We start from the raw sequence: 23545 nt of genomic DNA on the forward strand, positions 1-23545 counted from the left end.
AGTGCTGTGTGAGCTGGTGCATTGTTGTGATGCAAAAGCCACGAATTGTTGAAGAAAAGTTCAGGTCGTCTAACTTTGTCATGCAGCATTTTTAGCACTTCCAAATATTAATAGCAAACTTGCTTAACTGTTTGTCCAGTTGGTACAAATTCATAATGAATATTCCCTCTGACATCAAAAATGGTCAGCAACATCATTGTGACAAGTTCTTGAACTTAATTGTCAGACCTATTTGCATTGTATGTTCACCACTGAGTCAGTTCTCCTGTCACCAAATATTTGACTTCCTTTATCCTCTTCTACTAGCCCCCCCTCCCCTTTCCCTCTTAAAAACGTCTTTTGAAAAAAATGTTTAATATTGATGAAAAATGACTTATCATTTTTCCTTATATTGCTTGCAATTTTTGTACCCTAATAAATCTTTGCCTAACCGAAGATCACGAAGACTTATTTTCATGTTTCCTTTGGGAGTTTTATAGTTTTAGGTTTGAAATTTAGATTTATAATACATTTTGAGTTATTTTTTATACATGATCCAAGTCATGTGTCATGATTCTTTTGTTTTGAATATGGATGTCAAATTTTTCCAGCATCATTAATTGAAAAGACTATCCTTTCTCTACTGAATTATTGTGACACCTCTATTGAACATCAATTGATCTATCTCTATCTATGATCAGCTGATGTTGGAAAAAGATGCTAAGATTATTTAGTGTATTTTATTATATTTTAGTCCTTTCAACCTCCCCTCCTTCCCTCTAACTAAAATGTTGTCTGTGTCTATAAGCTTTTGTTTGTTGGTCTTCTTCTGTTGCTTTCAGTTTTATATCTCTCATATGAGTGAAATCATATGGTTCTTAACTTTTTCTGTCTTACTTATTGCACTTAGCATGATAATCTCAAGATCCATCCTTGTCACAAATGGATGTAGTTCATCCTTTCTTGTGGCTCAGTAATATTCCACTGTATATATGTACCAAATCTTCTTTATCTAATCACCTATCAAGAAACACTTCAGTTGTTTCCATATCTTTGCCACCGTGAATAATACTGTAATGAACATAGGGGTACATGTATCTTTACAAACAAATATTTTCACGTTTTTTGGTAGGTACCCAGAAGAGGGATTGGTTGCTAGATAATATGGTAATTATATTCTTAATTTTTTGAGGAACCTCCATTTCCATAATGGCTATACCAATTTACGTTTCCACCAGCAGTGTATGAAAATACCTTTTCCCCCACAACATCTCCAACACTTGTTATTACTTGTCTTGTTGATGATAGCCATTCTAACAGGTGTCAGGTAGTATCTCATTGTGGTTTTGATTTGCATTTCCCTAATAGCTAGTGAAGTTGAGCATCTTTTCATATATCTATTGGCCATTTGTATGTCTTCTTGGGAGAAGTGTCTGTTCAGATCCTCTGCCCATTTTTTAATTGGAATATTTGTTTTTCTGTTGTTGAGTTGTATGCGTTCTTTATATATTTTGGATATTAGCCTCTTATCGAAAGTGTTGTTTGGAAATATCTTCTCCCATTCGGTTGGTTGACTCTTTGTTTTGTTGATGGTTTCTTTTGCTGTGCAGAAGCTTTTTAGTTTTACACAGTCCCATTCATTTACTCTTGACATTATGTCCCTTGTCTTGAGGTCAAATTCATAAAACCTTCTCTAAGATCAAGGTCCATTAGATTAGTACCTATGTTGTCTTCTATGCATTTTATTGTTTCAGGCCTTATGTTTAGGTCTTTGATCCATTTTGAGTTAATTTTTGTGCATGGTGACAAAGAGCAGTCTAGTTTCATTCTTTTGTGTGTGGCTTTCCAGTTTTCTCCAGTGTATGTTTTTGGCTCTTTTGTCGAAAATTATTTGCCCATATACATGTGGGTTTATTTCTGGCTTCTCAATTCTGTTCCACTGGTCTGTGTGTCTGTTTTTCTGCCAATGCCATACTGATTATTGTTGCTTTGTAGTATAATTTGAGTCAGGGAATGTGATACCTCCAGCCTTGTTCTTTTCTCTCAGGAATGCTTTGGCTATCTGGGGTCTTTTGTGATTCCATACAAATCTGATGATTTTTTGGTTCTAGTTCTTTTAAAAATGCCATTGGGATTTTGATGGGGATTGCAATAAATATGTATTGTTTGGGGTAATATGGCCATTTTTAACTATGTTGATTCTTCTAATCCATGAACAGAAAATAACTTTCCATTTATTTGTGTCTTTTTCAATTTCTTTTAATAATGTCTTATAGTTTCCAGTGTGTAGGTCCTTTATTTCCTTTGTTAGGTTTATTCCTAGGTATTTTATTCTTTTTGTTGCAATTGTAAAAGGAACTGTGTTTCTGAAATTTCATTGTTAGTATATAGGAATGCAATGGATATTTTTTGGGGGGTGGAGTATTTAGGATTTTCTACATAAAGAATCATGTAGTCTGCAAAAACAGATGACATTTTGACTTAATCATTCCGGATCTGAATGCCTTTTATTTCTTTCTCTTGCCTGATTGCTCTGGAGAGGACTCCAATACTGTGTTGAGTAACGATGGTAAAAAAGGGCATCCTTGTCTTCTTCCTGATTTGGAGGAAAAACTTTCAGTTTTTAACCATTAAGTATGATATTAGCTGAGAGTTTGTCATATATGGCCTTTATTATGTTGAGGTACTCTCCTTTTATACCCATTTTATTAAGTTATTTAATTGTAAATAGATGCTGTATCTTGTCAAATGCTTTTTCTGCATCTATTGATATGATCACGTGATTTTTATCCTTTCTTTATTCATCAGAGATGTTGGTCTGTAGTTTTCTTTTTTTGTGTTATCCTTTCCAGGTTTTGGTATCAGGGTAATGTTGGCCTCATAAAATGAGTTAAGCAGTCTTGCCTCTTTTTCAATCTTTTTGGAAATGTTTGAGAAGGACAGGTATTAAATTGTCTTTGAATGTTTGGTAGAATTCACTAGAGAAGCCATTTGGTCCTGGACTTTTACTTTTGGGGAGGTTTTTGATGATTGTTTCAATTTCCTTACTGTTGATCGGTCTATTTAGACTTTCCAGTTCTTCATGATTCATTCTAGGAAGACTACCTCACTGTCTCAATCACTGTAGCTTTATATTTATTCTTCAAATCTACTAGTGTAAATTCTCCAATTTTTTTTCTCCGTTTTGTAAAATTGTTTTGGCCATTCTGCTTCCTTTGCATTTCCATATAAATTTTACAATCAGCTTTGTCAAATTTTTTTCCCCAAAAAAAATCCTTCTGGGATTTTGAATGTTACTGCATTAAATTTATATACATTTGGAGAGAAGTGACATCTTAACAATGTTGTCTTGAAGACAAGGTATTTCTCCATTTACTTAGGTCCTCTGATTTCTCATCATTTTGTAGTTTTATACATAGAAACCTTGCACATTTTTTTATACCTCAGTATTTCATACTTTTTGGTATTACTGAATTTTTTAAATTTCACTAATTGTTCATTTCTAGTATAAAGAAATACAATTGATTTTTGTGCCCTATATTCTGCAGCCTTGCTAAATTCACTTATGACTTCTAGAAGCTCATATTATAGACACTTTGGAATTTCCTACATAGTAGATGAAGTATCTGCAGCTAGTGACAGTTTTAGTTCATCTATTCCAATCTGCATGGCTTTTATTTCCTTTTCTTCTGTTATTTCCTGGGCTAGAATCTCCAGTATACTTAATGTATTTATTGGAAGTATATTTAATTAGGAATAATGAGAGTATATTTTATATGAGTAGTGATAATGGACATCATTGCCTTTTTCCTGATTTAGGGGGAAAACAGATATTTCAACATTAATTGTGATGTTAGCTATAGGTTTTCCTCAGATGACCTGCATCAAATAGGGAGTGTTCTCTTTAATTTCTCATTTGCATGGAGTTCAGTTTTTATCTTTTGTTTTTAAATCATGAATGGATTATGGATTTTGTCAAATGATTTTCTTTATCTATTAAGGTAATCGTGTGGTTTTCTTTCTTTGTCTAATGACATGGTGAATTAGATTGATTAATTTTTGAGTATTAAATCAATCTTGTATTACTGCAAAAACTCCACTTTGTTATAATATATCATTATTTTTATATATTTGGTAGCTTTGATTCATTCATATTTTCCTGGGGATTTTTGTCTCTATCTTAATGAGGGATATTAGTCTTCAAGTTTTCTTGTTATATCTTTGGTTTTGGTATCAGGGTAATGCTGGCCTTGTAAAATGAGTTGAAAAGTGGTCCTATCTCTTTTATTTTCTGAGTTTGTGTAGAATAGGTATTATTTCTCCCTTAAATAAATGTTAGAATTCTCCAGTGAAGGATATGGCTCTTCAAGTTATCTATTTCTTCTTAAGTTTTGGTAATCTGTGTTTTACAAGGATTTGGTCCATTTCATTTAAATAATCAAATTGATGGGCACAGAACTGTTCATAATATTCTGTTTTTTCCTTTCAATGTCTCTGAGATCAGTGATTATATCTTTTCGCACAGTAACTTGTGTCTTCTTTTTTTCTTGGTTAATTTGACCACAGGTTTATCAATTTTGCTGATCTTCCCTAGTGGTAAATAGATTTTTTGTTCTGTAATGTGTCCCCAAACATTATTAGATTTGTTTCCTTCCCCTCCAGTGGTTTATGGCGTTTTTGCATAGGAAGGTAGGAGAGAGTTATATGAATGGGGCTTCATGCCTTTTCATAGCAGCTGTTTCTCCCCTCTCCCAGTTCTGCACAATGAAGAGGATTTCTTCAGTCTCTTGCCCTGCCCTCAGTCTTTCTTATGAACATCTGGACAAGAGCCTGTGAATGCATGCAAATTCATCTTGTGTCTGCATCTCCCAGGAATTCTCTATTTTCATAACAACCTACACACAGTCTTTACCAATTTGTTTAAAAATTTAGCTATATTCTTTTTGCCAACTTATATGACACCTAGCATCTGGCCCAGGTTAAGCAAATGCTCATGTCCTGCTTTTCTTTGATTTCAAGTCAGCTTTTGTTGGATCTCAGGCTAGTTGGTTGCTCTGCCACTGCAGCTTTCTGGTGGCCACAACAGGGGTCATGATTTTGTAGATTTATCTTTTTCTTCTTGTATGATTGGGGATACTCTTTCTGATTTTCTATGCACATAGCTTTTGATCCAACAAATGTATTTTTTCTATACCAATCAGGAAAGAGAATTACATGCATTTCTCATTCACATCTGATGGACAATTAATATATATTCATGATCTTATTCCAGAGTTATACTAATTCTCCTTCTCTCTGTTATAATATGCCCAAAGGGACCTGAACCATCTGGATATTACATGAAACATCATACTGGTTCACTGTGTTGATGACATGGTATTAATTGGGCCTATTAAGCAAGAACCTGCAAGGAATCTGGACGCCTTGGTATGACAACACATGTCCCAGGTGCTAGATGGGAAATAAGCCTCACGATGATTCAGAATCCTTCCACATCAGTGAAGTTTTAGGGGTCTGGTCTGAGATATGATGTGATATCCCTTCGAAAGTAAAGTTAAAGTTATTGCACATACACCTCCTATTGCTAAAAAAGAAATACAAGGTGTCTTCAGATTGTGGGGCAACATACACTATTCCTACCCATTTGTCAGTGATATAAAAGGTTGCTATTTCTGAGTAGGGAGCAGAGCAGGATAGAGGTCTGTAGGGAATCTAGGTTGTAGTACAAGCAACCCTGCCTCTTGGGCCGTACAACCCAGCAGTTCCCATGGTAATAGAGACCAGTGGGAGAGAAGGATGCTGTGTGGCCTCTGAGAAGTTCCAACAGCAGAGGTGTAGCACAGTCCCATTCAGGGCTGAAGCAAATAGCCCTTGGCAGGCTACAGCATCCTGGTAGAAGCTGAGCACCTAACCATGGGACATCATGTGTCACATGGCCAATTATCCTTTCTTTATGATGAACAGGATACTCTCAGACTCACCAATCCAGCAGCTATCCATTTTAAAACGAAAGTGATACATTGAGGATCAATCTCAAAGAGGTCCAGAATGCATAAGAAAGCACAGAAACAGGTTACCCACATCCCCTGTTGCACCAATGCCTCTCCCACAGCTCATATCTATGGCTTCATGGTGGGTTTCCCCAGGATCAACTGATGCAAGAGGGAAAAGGCTGGTTTTATTTCTTGGATGGGTAAGCTCTGTATGTTGGTACAAATTGAAAATGGACTGTTGTTGCATTAGAGCACTACTCAGTAGAGGTGACAGTGGTGAGTAGAAATCCTCCCAGTGGACACTTTTGGTGGTCATTACTTTATGTGAAGAGACAAGCAGTCCCAGGTAAGGCTACAGTCAGACTCAGGGCCAGGGGTGAATGGCTTGGCTGGTTGGTCAGAAGCCTATAAGGAACAAGACTGGAAAATCAAGGACAAGGAAACCTGCAGAAGAGGCATGTGGATGGACCTATGAGAAAGGCATAGACCAAGAGGCTCTTACGCATTCACTGCAGAGGATGCACTAAATCACCAAGTGAGAAGAAAGAGTGGGTCAGAAGACGTCAGCCGGTGTCTGTCCTCAGCTATCCCAGTGCTTGCACATGAATAGCAGAGGTTCCAGCTATGCGTGGGCCTCAAACTGTGGGTGGAGCGGGAGGAAAAGAATCCTGGAAGACAGTTCAAACTACAAAAGGCTGAGTTAATCTTGAATTGGCCAGTTAGTTTCTACCACCAACAGAAGCGGGGGCTCAAAAGCTGAGTGAATTTCAGTTTTTTGTTGTTGTTTTTTTTTTAAAGAGCATGTGAGGCTTTTTGCTTGAGTTTGTCACACTCAAGATGTCTCTGAATTCCTTGTTTGGTGGGAGGAGGCTTGAGGTTTACATTGTCATGGTCACTTCTAACCAATTCTTACTTCAGCTAACTGTGGTTTCTACTTGGTATTTTGTAGGCTTTAAAAGAAATTTATTTTATTGTCAACCCATTTATCGGAAACAGCCTTTTAAAACGATCTCCCCCAATGTATGGTTATTACAGAAAGTTTAAGAGTTCCAAAAAATGGTCACATCTGGAATTGTAAAGCAGTAACTTAAAATTTCTCCTTGGCTGTATCACCCATACGATAGCCCAGCTGACAGTCTCTCTGTCTCTGTCTCTCTTTCCTCCCCGTCCCCTCCCTTGCCTGTTCCTCAGAATCAAAAACAAATTCTTACTTCTTTATATAAAACCGTTTAGCCTTCCAAGGAACTCTTAGGGTTTTATTTTCTGCCCTTTCTGCAGCTTCTTTCTCAATGTCTGCTCCTAGCTACTCATTGAGGTATTTTCTTCCCTGAGAGGTATTCATTCCGCTGTCAGCTGTTGAGTGAATACATTTTTTTCATCCAAATTATATAAACATTAGAGATAATATCTGAGAACTGTCTATTACAGTGCCAGACATATAGATGCTCAAGTGGTAGTTAACATTATTACAATCACATAGTTTTAACAGTGAAAAGTGAGAGAAAAAGAAAAATCAATTTCCATTTCAAAGGACAATGTGTCCAGTAGTTTAACTTTTGTCCTCATCTTCCTTACTCAAGTAGCTCTTATTTATTGTACGATAATGATGGAACCATACTGACAGTTTTAATCATTAATGGACTTGTCTGCTTTCTACAACTAACTGTCTTGCTAATGACTGCCATTGTTCCCATGGAGATTAAGAGAAAATCCATGCAAACCAATCCAACACCTGGAGCCACACTCCAAGCATGTCCTCTACTGAGATTCAGTAGTGAATTCATCATAACTAGGATGAAAAACACAACGAAATTCTTCTTTCCCTTTTCTAAGGGAAAGAAGAGAGTTAGGTACAAATAACCAAATATTCCACACTTAGATCTGCTTAGAAGAAACTTTTATAGATATAGCATATAACTTTATTTATTGATGAAATGGAGAGAAAGTAAACATATTGTAATACGAATAGCTTTAAAACAATCAGCTTTTGAAATTTAATTAGCATATTTAATCTGTATACTCAGCATTTACAGGCCATTTTGTGTGGGCTGGGCATGGTGTACATTGTTATATCTAAATCTATGATTCATTCACTCCTTTCCTGTCGTTTCTTTTTTTTAATATTGCAAGGACCAGTTGAAATTTTCATATTAAAATTTAGTATTTAAATTTTAGTATTTAAATAAAAGAAGTTGCAATTGTATCATGAATCCCCTCTTCCCATAGAAGAGATTGAACTTCCCAAGGACAGGGGTCATGCTAGAAGGGTTCTGAATGTTTCTGGGCAGCTCGGCCAGCGAATAGGAAGAGATTTCTTACCATATTCCCTTTATAGACACAGTTCCCTTATATATTTCCATTGAGATGATGACAAACCTCATGTTCATATCTCCAGCCTGGGCTTCTACCCTAACTTGTCGATCTGCCTCCTTGACATCTCCACTGAGATACTTAGTAGAAATCTCCAATTTACCATGTCCACACCTGAACCCCTTATCTTTTCTCCTCTCCAGGCTTCCAGATGTTTAAGTAAAAAACTCTGGAGTCTACCTTGACTCTTTCTTTCACAGTCAATATCCAATTAATTAGCACATCCTGCAGACATTTCTTTCAAATTATATTCTGAATCTGACGACTTCTCATCACCTCCACTGTTAACACCCTTACCTGAGCCACCATTATGTCTCACTTGGATTATTTTAATAGCCTTCTACCTGCTCTTCCTGCTTCCATGCTCATCTCCCCGACAGCCTATCCTCAGTGTAGCATCTGGTGATCTAGGTCAAGGATCCAAATCAAAGCCAGATCACGTGATTCTTCGGCTCCAAACTCTCTCCATCTCACAAAGAATAAAAACCAAGGTCTTTCAAACACACACGACCTGGCCACCTCTCTGATCCCTCCTCCTACCACAGTTGCCCTTGCGTCCTGTACTCCAACCACATTGGCCTCCTTGCAGCCACAGTTCCTGAGCTTTAGAAGAACGAAGATACCTCGATGGCATGGAGGGATGACCGGTAGTCTCTGCTACACCAATTCCAATTTTGAAATGACATAAAATATACTCCATATGCATTTAATACTATTTTTCAGCCTATATGTCCTGTGTGGTGATTTAGAGCGTTTACAAATTCTTTGACATTCCTACTGTCAAGACGTGGGTCTAATTCCTTTCCCTTTAATATAAGGCCATAACCACTGCCTTAATCACAATGCTATAAAAGTGATGCTATGTTATCTTCTGAGGCTAGGTTAGAAAAGGTTATGCAGCACCTGCTGGTTTCCCTCGGGACGCTGACTTTCTGAACCTAGTCACCACACCAGGAAGAGGGGAGAGAGCACACGGAGAGACCATGAGTAGGTGTTCTTGGTGACAGCCACCAGCCAGAATTAGCCCCCAGACATGAGTGAGACAGACTGCATGCAACCTTCATGTGATTCCAACTTGAATCTCAAGCTGCCCCAAGGTTACCACTTGGAGCCAATCCTTGCCCGAATTGCAGATTCAGGATCAAAATAAATGACTGTTGCTTTTAGGCCATTAAGTTTGGGGTGGCTTGTTACCCAGCAGTAGATATCCTGTTTCTGCACCATTTTGGATTCCAATTTCTACCAGTTAGCATCTATTTCACTATCTTCCTCCTTTCATACTTCTTTTTTTTTTTAACTCTTTCCTCACTTTAGTTAGTGTTTCTTTTGTTCTTTCTCCCATTTCATCATTATGATAAGCATTTTAAATAAGCAATTCTATTAAAAGAGACATATTGGCCACATGTTTGAAAATTGGTTTTTGATGTCTTTGAGATATTGCTTTTCATTATATTGATGTAGTTTCACATTTCAACTACTTATATATAAATATCTGAGCCAGAGCAATGCCTCTATTACAGAGACCACGGAGGGGTTAGGGACTCTGACCCCTGTGCAGTCGAAAATCCACGTGTAACTTATGACTCCCAAAAAACTTTACTAACAGCTGTCTGTAGACCTGGAGCTTTACCAATAATATAAACAGTCGGTTAACGTATTTTGTACATTATATGTATTATATGCTGTATTCTTACAATAACGTAAGCTAGGGAAAATATTAAGAAAACCATAAGGAAAATATGTACATATATTATATGCATTCATAACATACCTAGCTTTTTCTTAATTTTTGATATTTCTAGGCTACACAGTTCATTTGCGAGTTTCTTCAAACTGTCGCAAATCTCCAAAAAATTTTCCAATATATTTATGGGATAAAATCTGCATATAAGTGGACCTGTACAATTCAAACCCGTGTTGTTCAGAGTCAACTGCACTATGAAAGTCAGCTAAACAAGATGAAATTGTCATTGGATCTAATATTCTTCACAGAACTAAAACTCTATGTGGGTTTGGTTTTTCCTTTTGGGATCACATAACAAATGGGACTTAGCCCAGGTCTCTTACTGTCACTTCACATAAGGAAGGGCATGAGGTTTACATGAATAGTGGAGAATAGTTACTTAAACAAATTAATTTGCAGTTGAAGAGCGATAGTTACAACCACATTTTATATATTTTCTTTAACTCATTTCAAGATGGTTTCTCCCTCACCATGTCAGGGACACTACGTTAAGAACTAAGACCTTTAACTCACTAAATAACCACCTCTATTCTGATGACTCACACATTTATACTCCGTAGTAACTCTGACCTCTGACCTAAATCTAATGACCTACTTTACATTACTACTTGGATTTCTTATAAGCAGTCAAGGCAACATGTCTAAAACCCATCACGCGATTTTCCTCACCCCACAGGCCAAAGTCCTCCCCCAGGCATCCTATCTCGAGGAATGGCTCCTACCAGTGCTGACAGCACCTGATGCCCAGGCCAGAACTCCGTCTCCTCTGTGTACAGCTCTATCTCCTTTCTCTGACACAACACCTGACACATAGCTGGTACTTAGTACTTGTTGAATAACAATTGAATACTTTTATGGCAACTGCCATTAAATCAGATTCTCAACTCCGTCATAGACCAAGGAAATGAATGATGGTTTATCGCAAACCCAAGCAGATTTTTACTGATGCTAAAACCCAGGCTCTTTCCATCATGCCAGAGCTACCACTATTTACTCAAACAGTTGAATGCCTTCTAAAATTCCCATCATTACTGTGCATCAACATGCAGTTAAATGAATGAATTGATTATAATTTTCTCTGCTCTACCAAATTTCTACTTCTCATACTGTGTCACTGCCGGAAAATGAACACTGTGTTATTCAGGGCATTTAACAGCAAATTTGAGTGAAATGTTGATATCTTGATAGGAAAGATTTCTTTGAGCTCTACTAAGCATTTTTGAAGGCAAATTGTGTCAGCAGGCTGAAATTACATGCAAAATTATCTAAACTATTCACATATGATAGGCAGTCACACTGTGTAGCAGATGAAGCTTTCGAAATGTAGGTGATGAAGCTGAATACTGTCAACCTCTCAGGCAGTTACCTCCAATCCAAGTCTCTGCTCATGGCTAAAGGCATAAAATACCAACAATTACGGCACACAGTCGTGTGAGGCATCAGGTAGCAAGGGAGGACACTTATAGTCCTGACTGCACGCTTGGGCTCCTTGCAGCCTTTCATCTACTAGGTTAGAGACTTACTGAGTGCTTGATGCGGTAAGAGCTGCATTATTCCTGGACGTGGTTCATTACTCTACTTTTCTTTGTATGGTACAAACAGAGTGGTACAGACTTTGGAGAGACTAAGGAGGCATCTTCTTACTGAGTTTTCATGCTCCAGACCACCTTAATTACATTAAACAGTTGTTGATTAACTAAATCCATTGGAGATACACCACTAATTGTCCAGCCACCATAGCTTGAGAGCAAACAATGTAATTCCTCAGTCACCTGCCCTCTGATTCCTTCTCAGATCATGCTTTTGACTATTCAACAAGAGCCTGAAAAATAAGTAATGAAATCTGCATGTGAATTAGAACCCAGTAGATAATACTTCCATTCTAAAGAAATCCAAGGTATTGTGTCCATTTGAGTAACTCCAAAATTTTAAACAAGAAATAATTTTCAAAGGTACAGTTAGGTAAGAGTCCCTCCTCTCTTTTTAGTTAAAATGTTACCACATTCTCTCACTTTCCTCCTTTCTAGGCCACAAATATTTCCTGATAGTATTAATAACGACCGCTAATATTTATTGAACACTTACTATGTGTCGGTACGTCATTGTTTTTCAACCTTGGCACTACTGACATTTTGGACCTAATGATTCTGTTGTGGAATATGCATTTAGGATGTTTAGCATTCCAGGCCTCCACCCTCCCCACTCACACCTAGTTGTGATAGACAAAAACTGTTGTTACCATTTGTCTAGAAATTGTAAATGTTCCATAATGGGCAAAACTGCCTTAGATATATAATTTATTGAGTCCTCTGAACAACTCCATGAGACAGTTCTAGTCTCCATAGCACACGTGAAAAAACAGAAGTACATAAAGAGTCAATAACTCGCCTATAGTCACACAGCCTGGAGAGATACAGCAGGTATTTGATCCAAGCGAGGCTGACTCGATAGCCCTCTTAACTGCTGCCCGGGGGACTTGACCCCTTTCTGACTTTAGGACTTAATGAAGAGGCTTGTTGTATCAGAATCCCTTCTAGAGTTATTGAAAAGGAATTGCTTCAGCAATGCATTCACGGACTGAAACTGACTTGAAAGAGGGAAGATGCAGAAAGGTCTTCACCTGACTAATGTATACTGGGTCACGGGAATTGAAAGAAGATATTTTTAAAATGGAGGATCAGACATATATGAAAAATCTGAAATCCAACAGCTTAGTCACTTCTTGTACTGCCTAAATCATTTTTAGCTAGGTAAAATTTAAGTACCTCTTCTGTTAATGAAAATATCTGGCTCACCAACCAGCATTATTGTCATCATTATATTCCCTCCTGTAATTAGAGATTTATACCTTTCAATTAGAGAATTCATTTGCAGATGACCCTTGTTAAAATGCTATTATCCACATTAAGCTCTGTTAATCTTCATTTAAATAAATTAATCAAATTGCTGAGTCATTTAGCGAGCCATTAGAAAGTAAATTACAAAACAGGAAAGTTCTGGTGGCCCTGTCAGGAGCAGAGAAAATCTGGTTACAAGGTATTTTGCAGAGAAGCCGCGTGTGGGGCTGGTAGCTCAGTATGGGGCATACAAGACGGGCAATGTGCTAGGCAGTGGACAGGTGGCCAACAGTGAGGAGAAACCATGGAGTCACTTACAGGAAACTGCCTCCTTTCTATCCTTCTCCCCAGTTCCGTTTGACAGTCTCCCAACCCTCCCATACTCTAGAGATATTCCTTTGACATGCTGGTTGGCCCCAGCCTATCCAGGAAGGCTGCATAGTAGACTTGCCACTTAATAGTAAACTCTGAGGGCTGAATATTTTCCCAAGTAGCATTGCCCTTCCTGGAATCAGCTACCCAAACTGTCAACCAAACGTAAATAACCTGGCTTTGCAAAAATTAAAAATGGCCAAGTTTTATCCAAGGGCCTATGGATTTGCAAATCACAAACACTACCAGGTTAGTACCCAGAGTATTCCAAAGGAAAGAGAAAAATTGAGAGTTCTTATAGTAAAAAGTGCATTCTTGAGGAAAAAAATCAATCTTTCATTCTTAGCTTCTGGATTGGTCCAAAATGGTAATCTTCTAGATGTCAGATGATCTGGATAACATATGTCAGGTGATCTGGACACGTGAACATCCTTTCCTACGTTCTTCAAAGGGTTATCTATAGGACATATATGTCTCCAAGAATTGACATGTAACAGAAATTTCAAAAGTTTAAGTTCCAAGGCTAGTTAAAGCAAGGGTACAATTGTTTCTTCATATCTCAGCCTACTTCATTTTAGTAATTTAACAGCTTGCCTATAGTAACTCCATTTTATTTCTTTACTCTTCATGAACTCACTACTTTAATGATACATGGATTTCTGTGTGTGGGAAACGTAAGCCTGCACTTGCAATGCACACGGCTTTTCCCTGGTCCTGGCTTCTCCAAACATCTTGTGGAACACAAATTTCATCATTTTTTGTGGGACCAAAGATAGGGTGAGGGTGCTCTATCACTCATTGTGGATGTCATCCTTTGGGCAAGAAAGTCTTCCCTTGCTGTCTTATGTAGGGGGACAAAAAAGAATTCATCTTGTCCTGCTACTCACTACCTGTAAATAAATGCAAGTAGACAACTACTTCTTTTCTTTGATCCAGAGTGTCAGATAATGACTACATTTTTGAAAGGCTTCCTATCTGGGAGTGCCTACTGTGAGAATTTTTCAAGAAAGGAATGAAAGCATAAAATGCCACTGAAATTTAAACTAGGCTCTGTAATTAAGCACTTTAAATATGCTCAAAACAATCTTCAAGCATTCAAATGCTAACAGAAAGCTTCTTCAAAAATATGGACAAGAAAATCAGACCCAAGGTTCATAACTGATATAACAGGAAAAAATTTTATTGTGGAACTTTAAAGGCCAATGATTCAAAACAGAAAAGAAAACTATCCTGCAGATTAAAAAGCTAGTTGGAGTGGTTAATTGCAAGAGTGGCCAGATAAACCTCACACAAGCACACTAGTTACCAAGCAGACTTGAGATGGAAGGAAGGTTGGCCTCTATTTGATCAAACTACTTGGCCTTTTTGAGAAACGCAGGGTTGAAAGATAGCATATACAAGCTTGGATTTTTAAAAAACCTTCTATTTATTATATTTTGCAACTATGATCTTTTAAAGCAGGGGCCTTAGGAAAATCTGCTTTGGCAAGCAACTGCAGAGGCTCCTGTGGAGAGGAAGTGGAAAGACTGGGCTTATATACAAGGGCTGCTGGCACCTTCAAAGCGCAGGGGATAGTTCACAGCAAAATGTAGTCCTAAGTAAATGGGTTTCAGGCAATTTCAGTGTTAAGATAACATCATTAAGAGTAGAACAGATTGTGCTCAAACCCTGCTGTTTATAATTAACACGTTGCTTCCAAATACTCCAGGGTCCCTGGTAAATAGTCTTCTGCTCACATCCACCCAGACCAATCAGAGTATTTTCATCAGATTCCATGCTGGGCTAGCACCTGTCTGGACAAATCCAATTGAGCCAAAGAACTCCTCTCCCTGGCCAGCGAAGGAGTTGGATGCACACAGCTTGGCTTAGTCATTGTCACAGTGTCCATATGGCTTTGAAGCTTGTTTTCACAAGAAATCATACAAGTATTTTATTATGTCAAAGTTCACCGTCCTATAAACAAAAACAGATAACATGTTAGCATCCTCACCCCTCAGACTGCTCAGCTTTGTACGTATGATGCTGGGAAGCACATGCAGAATAATTCACAGCTGATGCTAAATCACCCTCTTGTGCTATCAAAAAAAGCACCATGACAGGACCGAGAGTAATTTTTCAAAATGTCGCTAGGAAAAGAGTTTCTTTAAAAAGTTTTTTCCGCTCCATACATAAAGTTTGCTTTTCTAAAAAAAAAAAAAAAGGAAATGAAGTTAGAACTATTCAACATTCTGTATTTCGATTATATTACAGAAAGTTTCGATTTCATTTGAAAGCTATTTGCTTTTTGTCAAATAACCAGAATAAAGTAATTAGAGATACAAAAGTATTTAAAGCCTCTTTGCTTTTGAACATTGTTTATCTTCCAAAACACCTGTTTTATCATTACATAATACATAGCTCATCTGTCCTCATTTGTAGTTTTCATTCTTTTCAGTCTTAACACTGGCTGACCTGTGTGTGTATTGTAACTAAATCTGTATGATCCAAGAATACGATACAACAGGCGATGTGAATGTATATTTTTGTACTCTGATGGCAAGCAGAATAAAATAGAAGGGAAAGAGAGACATATAATTATTTTCCTTTCTCCAAACTCATTCTTCACTATAAATATTCAAACTTGGAGGTTTATTATGTGAATAAATGGTCAAAATAATTAGACATAATGATCTAGCAATAAGTATAAAATTAAAGCCTTAAAGTAGTCTATTCTGCAAAAGTAATCATCCATGTGAGAACAGCCTTTTAAAGATTCACTAATTGCATGCTCTTATTTATTAAACCATCATCAATTAATGTTTTTGTCTATCATTTTGTAATACACTTCCTAAAAACGTTTCTAAGCGAATGACTGACATATCAAATATACTTTTTTTAATTTGGAATGGGGAATTATAAATACTGCTTATGAAAACACATTTAAAAATAGCTCAAATGGGATGCGATGGCTATTATGGTACCTAATGGTGGACTGCAGAATACCTTAATTGTTTCATAGAACAGTGCCTGCCTGAAGAATATCTAAACTTTTTCAAATGCACAGCAGCATGGTCAAAATAATCCTGTTATCACTATTAGTAACACAACAACTAAAAACGGGTACTAACATTTTTTTAAACCTTATCTCAGACATAAAGACACAAAAGGTACAGTTATTATATCATAAAGCTGCATTATTTTATGTGTTTTTCCTTCATTCAACTCTAGAACCCCCCAAATTTACTGGCAACAAGGTAGTACTAACAGATAACTTTTTCTAAAAATTCATGATATTGGTGAAAAGATCTTTTGTAGAGGATCTTAGAAGAAAACACACATAGTAGGCTGTTTTTAACCACAGGCAAAAAGGGAAGTGGAATTTGTACATCCCTCCAGGGACATTCCCCACGACTTTGGGTCTTAACGTTATAAACCTGAAGTGGCAAGGTAAAGTGGGCTTAATGTCAAGTTTTACCTTTTCTTCTTTTTTTTTTTGCATTGAACGGAAAAAAAAGTTTAGAAGAAAGTTAAGATTAAAAAAATTTAAAATCTGACACTATGGGATTGATTAGAAGATATTATTTGACAGAATACTACTTAGCCATACAAAATGATCAATATGAAGAGATACCCACAGTATTAGGAGAGAAAAGGAGAGCAGAGAATTACGACTGTATTTTGACAGCCAAGGAGAAATGTTTGTACAATGGACTAAAAATAGACGAGAACATAAATAAATGAAAATACTATGACTTGTTAGTGGCAGCATTCTTACTCAGTAATCTATTTGTGTAACTGTAGCATAATTTGTGCAATAAAATTTCCTTTAATAAAATGAATGGACTGACTTAAAATCACTAAGCAATTTAAATGTATTAATTTATAAAAGTTTAACTATATTCCACTTCTCTGCTTTGGGACTGCGAAGTACTCTAGCAAATTGAATAATAGTTAACATTTCTGGAGTTTTTTTAAGAAACTAAATTAATCAGTTACTAAATATGTAAGGTCATTAAAAAACATTTATTGCATAAAATGCATGACTACCTTCCTCTATCATCACTCCATCCTCCACTACAAAGTGGTGACTTCCCCACTAATCCCCACGTAAATGATCCTAAGACGTGGCAGAATTTATAGCGTGACCACAAGGGCAAGATGCAACGCGTTCCAAATATAACTCTGTGCTTCCAGGACTTAGAGACAAGCAGCTCACTTTAAAGAAAGTTTTAACTTACAGAGGGAGTTATGTACTTCGCAAGTGCTTTCTCTGGTTTTTCATGGTTTCAGATGCCTATTGGATTCACATAAATACAATTTTAAGATTTTGGATAGTTTCTGTATACCACAGGAAATTCTTTCATAGAACGCAAATTAATTATTTTGTAAAGTAAGCATCTAAGAAAGAAATAGGATAAACAAAGACAGTGTTGGTGGCAACTTACCTAGGAGTAATTCTTAAATCAGAATTTAGAATATTTTAATACAAGCTAATTATATAGCCTATATCTAAGTATTTAATTTAGCCTTTCTCCTTTTGTGTCACTTTGTTGATTCTTTTACAACACTGAAATACTTCTTTCTCATGGGATACTATTTTATTTCATTTTACTTGGTGGGCAATTTGAGATTTTTTTTAGTTTAGTTTGGTTTTTCTGACAACATGCAACCGTACAACTTTAAGTTGCAATCTTAAGTTATCTCGTGATGTCTTCCCACGGACTGTAGAGGAAAAAAACACTGGAAACTTAGAACTACTATTCACATTAAGAACAGGTCAAGGGCAATATTTCATAAGTGTCTCAGTCGCCTGTCATCTGTATTCTCCCCTACTCTACCTCCGTATTCTATGCTCCCTTTCTGGAATCAGCCTCCTACTACTTCTGTGTCCAAACCTTTCACTGTTCCTTGGTCAATAAAGATCTCTATGATTTCTACCTCTTCCATGAATGGCTTTTTCTCTTCTGGGCTTAACTGAAAGTTGGCTTCCCTGAAAGACCAATCCTTCTCTTCAGCTCTTTTCTATGAGGTTAGACTCTCTCCCGTGCCCCAGGCAGTCCTGTTGGATGGGGTTGGTCCTTGCACAAAAAGCTCTGCTTCTGAGACACAAACCACTGCATTCACCACACTTTATTCCCCTTATCACCATATCTTAGTCACCAAATAACGTAGCGCCCAGCTTCGTCTTCCTTTCCATCCCCAGATCTACATGAGCCTTAGTGACTTCACTGCACACTTGTCGTTTTTATCTCCAATGGCCTTTTCTGCTCTCACGTGCCATGATCAGAAATGGACTACCTCTAAAAACATAAATGCAGACCTTCTACCCTCTGATCCCTTATCTCTTCCTTCAAGCTACCTGAGCACCTTGAGACAACCAGTTCACAAACTCCTCCACTTTGTCCTGATCTACAGATACTTACTGAGGACCCATGTGCCAGACAGTGAACTATTAGCCCTCCACCGGCTTCACCTTCCTTCCCAGCCTAGAACCACAGCTCATCACTTCAAGTGCTCATGCGCGGACATGTTCTCATTTCACCTGGCAAAATCCCAGTCGTCTGTGATTTCAATCACATCTTTCCGCTGTCCCAGTACCCAGCATGTGGAATGCTGCTGGAGAGGACCACCAGTTTCACAGATTGGTGCCACTGCAAATTCAAGGTCAGAAATCTCAACTGGGCCTTCACCACGCCCAGCAAGCTGCCTTTCTTGTCAGTACATTCTTCCATTCCCACAGCAGCTGCTGCAATGATCCATATTCCTCTCAAACTGCTACTACTTTAGTCCTTAGTCTTAGTCTCAATGTTGGCCCCTCCTTCTCAGGTAAAACAGAAGCCATCAGACCAGGACCCACTCAACTTCTGTTTTTTGCAAATATTTTGGTTTTTTGCTATTTTAAAGATTCTGGTTTTTGCAAAAAGATTGGTCACCTCTTTCTTTTTTTGATGATTTCTTTTGCTGTGCAGAAGCTTTTTAGTTTGATGTAGTCCCTTTCATTCATTTAATTTTTATTTTACTTCCCTTGTCTTTGAGGTCAAATTTATAAAATCCTTTTTCAACCCAAGGTCCAAAAGTTTAGTATCTATGTTTTTTTCTATGCATTTTATTGCTTTAGGTGTTATATTTAGATCTTTGATATATTTTGAGTTAATTTTGCTGTATGGTGACAGACAGCAGTCAAGTTTCATTCTTTTGCATGTGGCTTTCTAATTTTCCCAATACCATTTATTGAAGAGGCTTTCTTTGCTTTATTGTATGCTTTTGGTTCCTTTGTTGAAAATTATCTGCCCATATACACGTGGGTTTATTTCTGGGTCCTCAATTCTATTCCATTGGTCGGTGTGTCTCTTTTTCTGCCAGTACCATGCTGTTTCGATTATTGCAAATGCCTCAAATAAGAGGTTAAGGGGCTAATATCCAAAATATGTAAAGAACTCAACAACAAATAAATAAACAATCCAATTTAAAAATCGGCAGAAGACCTGAACAGACACTTCTCCCAAGAAGACATATAAACGGCCAACAGATATATAAAAAGACACTCAACTTCTCTAGCTATTAGGGAAATACAAATCAAGCCCACAATGAGATACCACCTCACACCTCTTAGAATGGCTATCATCAACGAGACAAATAACAACAAGTGTTGGAGAAGCTATGGAGAAAAAGGAACCCTCATACACTGTTGGTCGGAATGTGAATTGGTAAAGCCACTATGGAAAGCAGTATGGAGGTTCCTCAAAAAAATCAGAATTATCATATGACCCAGCAACCCCTTTCCTGGGTATCTACCCAAAAAAATCTGAAAACATTTCTCTGTAATGATATATGTACCCTGATGTTCACTGCAGCATTATTTACGGTGGCCAAGACATGGAAACAACCAAAGCGACCTTCGATAGATGACTGGATAAAGAAGTTATGGCATATATATACAATGGAATACTATTTGGGCATCAGAAAAGATGAAATATTGCCATTTGTGACAACATGGATGGATCTTGAGAGTATCATGAGAAGTGAAATAAGTCAGACAGAAAAGCAGAGAACCATATGACTTCACTCAGGTGGGATATTAAACTGAAAGGAGAGTGTCACTGAAAAAAATGGCGGCGTGAGGTGAGCCTCTGTAACGCTCCCCTGGAATTTACAACGAATCGGACAACAATAACTCCACAAAGGACTCCTTGCACAGCAGACAGGCAAGACGAAGAGGCCCACTACTGAATTCACCTCCAGGTGGGTGAATCGCGCGAGCGGGGGAGGAGGGAGAGGAGAAGTGCGGAGACGGAGCCGCGCGGGCGCAGGACACAGACCTAGCTCAGTGCTCGGAACCCGCTGCTCCCGGAACTACCGCCGCTGCGGGAGAGGGAAGGACTCGGACTGCTAGGGCTCCGCTCACGGCCCGCAGGGCTGAGGGGGCAGCATACAAAACCGCTGAACCCAACGCTCGCTCACGGCAGACCTCGGAGCAAAGACTGAGGGAAGAGGGCTGAAATCTGTGGTTTAAGCCCTCACTGCCGAGCGGAAAACGGAAGCCCTAGGCACTGAGACTAGCCGCCCCCTCCTTACCCTCCCAGAGCTCGCCCAGCCCCCACCTGCCCCATGCTAGAAGCGATAAAGTAGCAGTGTCGGATCAAAGGACAGAATATTTGCTGCTCTGAGAACTGTGGACCGCAGACACAGATTCGCAGCTCAACTAGTTCCGGCAAAGGGGAGGGAGCTGTGGAAGCAGGACTGGCTGTGGTGGTGGTCGCCGCCATTGCTCTGGGCCACCTCTCACAACTCACCCCGCCCCTGGCCCCACCTATCTGGGCAGATCCCTGCAGGAGTAAACAGAACTGCTGAAACAAACGGGCTCTGAATCTGGTGCAGAAAGAGCTTTGGAACTCCAAAAGCTCTTCGCAAACCTATCAACCTGTTGCAGAAGACACTCCTGTAGATGTCTAGGAAGAGAAATAGTAAATCAGTGATTGCCATGAATAACCAAGGCAACAAGATAGCTCAGAAAGAAAGTGAAAAGTCTCCAGAAAAGGAACTTAGAGATATGGACCTTTGTGATTTAAATGACAGAGAATTCAAGATCGCAATTCTGAAAAAACTGAACGAGATGCAAGAAAACACAGAAAGGCAGTTTAATGAACTCAGAAACACAATCAAAGAACACCATGAGCATTTTACAAAAGAGATTGAAATCTTGAAAAAGAACCAAATAGAATTTCTGGAGATTAAGAACTCAATAGAAGAAATTAACAATAAAATATCCAGCTTAGGTAGTAGAGTTGACCAGATGGAGGAAAGAATCAGTGACATCGAAGATAGGAACCTGGAATTTACACAGAGGGAAGAAGAAAGAGACTTGAGACTTAAAAGAAATGAAAGAACTCTACAAGAACTTTCTGACTCCATCAGAAAGAGCAATATAAGAATAATGGGCATACCAGAAGGAGAAGAAAGAGGGAAGGGAACAGAGAATATATTCAAACAAATCGTCGATGAGAACTTCCCAAACTTGTGGACAGAACTGGATCCTCGAATCCAAGAAGCAAATAGAACACCTAATTACCTCAATCCCAACAGGCCTTCACCAAGGCACATTGTATTGAAGCTGTCTAAAATCAATGATAAAGAAAGAATCCTCAAGGCAGCCAGGGAAAAGAAGACGGTAACTTACAAAGGAAAGCCCATTAGATTATCATCAGATTTTTCAGCAGAAACTCTACAAGCTAGGAGGGAATGGAACCAAATATTCAAACTATTGAAAGAGAGAAATCATGAGCCAAGAATAATATATCCAGCAAAGATCTCCTTTAGATATGAAGGAGGAATAAAGACCTTTCCAGACATCCAGAAGCTGAGGGAATTTTCTAATACACGACCTGCACTACAAGAAATACTAAAGGAGGCTATTAGACCACCATCAACAGGGACAACTTGTGGCAACCAAAACATAAAAAGGGGGAGCGTAAAGGCCTGAACTGGAATATGGGAATAGAGAAAGTAAGCGGACTGAAGAAACTGGAATACTCTAAATATCAAACTTTTTTTTACATAAACTCAAGGGTAACCACTCAAAAAACATCCAAATCTGAAATATATACTGTAATAAAAGAAGAAACAGAGGGAAACGTCATAGAATACTACCACACAGAAATAACAGACAACAACAAAAAGGCAAAGAAACAATGGAGACACAGCCTTACCAGAAAACTAAAGACAGAATGACAGGAAATCCTCACATATCAATAATCACCCTAAATGTAAATGGACTGAACTCACCAATAAAGAGACACAGAGTAGCAGATTGGATCAAAAAACTAAACCCAACCATATGCTGCCTACAAGAGACACATCTCAGCTACAAGGACAAGCATAGACTCAAAGTGAAAGGGTGGAAATTGACACTTCAAGCAAATGGTACCCAGAAAAAATCAGGTGTAGCCATAATGATTTCCGATGAAACAGACTTCAGGGTGAAAAAGATAACAAGAGACAAAGATGGACATTTCATAATGGTAAAGGGGACTATACAACAAGAAGACATAACAGTCATCAATATTTATGCCCCCAATCAGGGAGCACAGAAATATACCAAGCAACTACTAACAGAACTAAAGGGAGAAATTGACCAAAACACAATTATACTAGGGGACTTAAATACATCATTGACAACTATGGATAGATCATCCAAACAGAAGATAAATAACGAAATCGCAGCCCTAAATGACACATTAGATGAATTGGACATAATTGACATATATAGAGCACTTCATCCTAAAACATCAGACTATACATTCTTTTCTAGTGTACATGGAACATTCTCAAGGATAGACCATATATTGGGACACAAAATCAGCCTCAGCAAATTTAAGAAGATTGAAATCATACCAAGCATATTCTCTGATCACAAAGCTTTGAAATTGGATATCAACTGCAAAAAGAAAGCAGGAAAAAACACAAATACATGGAGATTAAACAACATACTTTTAAAGAACGACTGGGTCAAAGAAGAAATTAGAGGAGAGCTCAAAAGATACATAGAAACAAATGACAATGAAAATACATCCTACCAAAATTTTTGGGATGCCGCGAAAGCAGTTTTAAGAGGGAAATTTATATCATTACAGGCCTATCTCAAGAAACAAGAAAAATCCCAAATAAATAACCTCATGTTACACCTTAAAAAACTAGAAAAAGAAGAACAAGCGAAACCCAAGGTCAGCAGAAGAAAGGAAATAACAAAAATCAGAGCAGAACTAAATGAAATA

The 23545-nt window shown here is 38.0% G+C and overlaps 1 protein-coding gene across 1 annotated transcript in view; it reads right to left on the minus strand.

Moving 5' to 3' along the window:
- Positions 1-14448: 14448 nt before the first annotated feature.
- ORC5 (origin recognition complex subunit 5) overlaps positions 14449-23545 on the minus strand; it is an 82177-nt gene continuing 73080 nt past the window's right edge. The window contains exon 14 of the mRNA XM_081079346.1: positions 14449-15248. Within this exon, the coding sequence (XP_080935472.1) occupies positions 15203-15248 (46 nt within the window). The 3' untranslated portion in view covers positions 14449-15202. The remainder of the gene's footprint in view (positions 15249-23545) is intronic.

Source organism: Rhinolophus hipposideros (assembly GCF_964194185.1).
Source record: "Rhinolophus hipposideros genome assembly, chromosome: 18".
In the NCBI taxonomy this organism is placed as follows: domain Eukaryota; kingdom Metazoa; phylum Chordata; class Mammalia; order Chiroptera; family Rhinolophidae; genus Rhinolophus; species Rhinolophus hipposideros.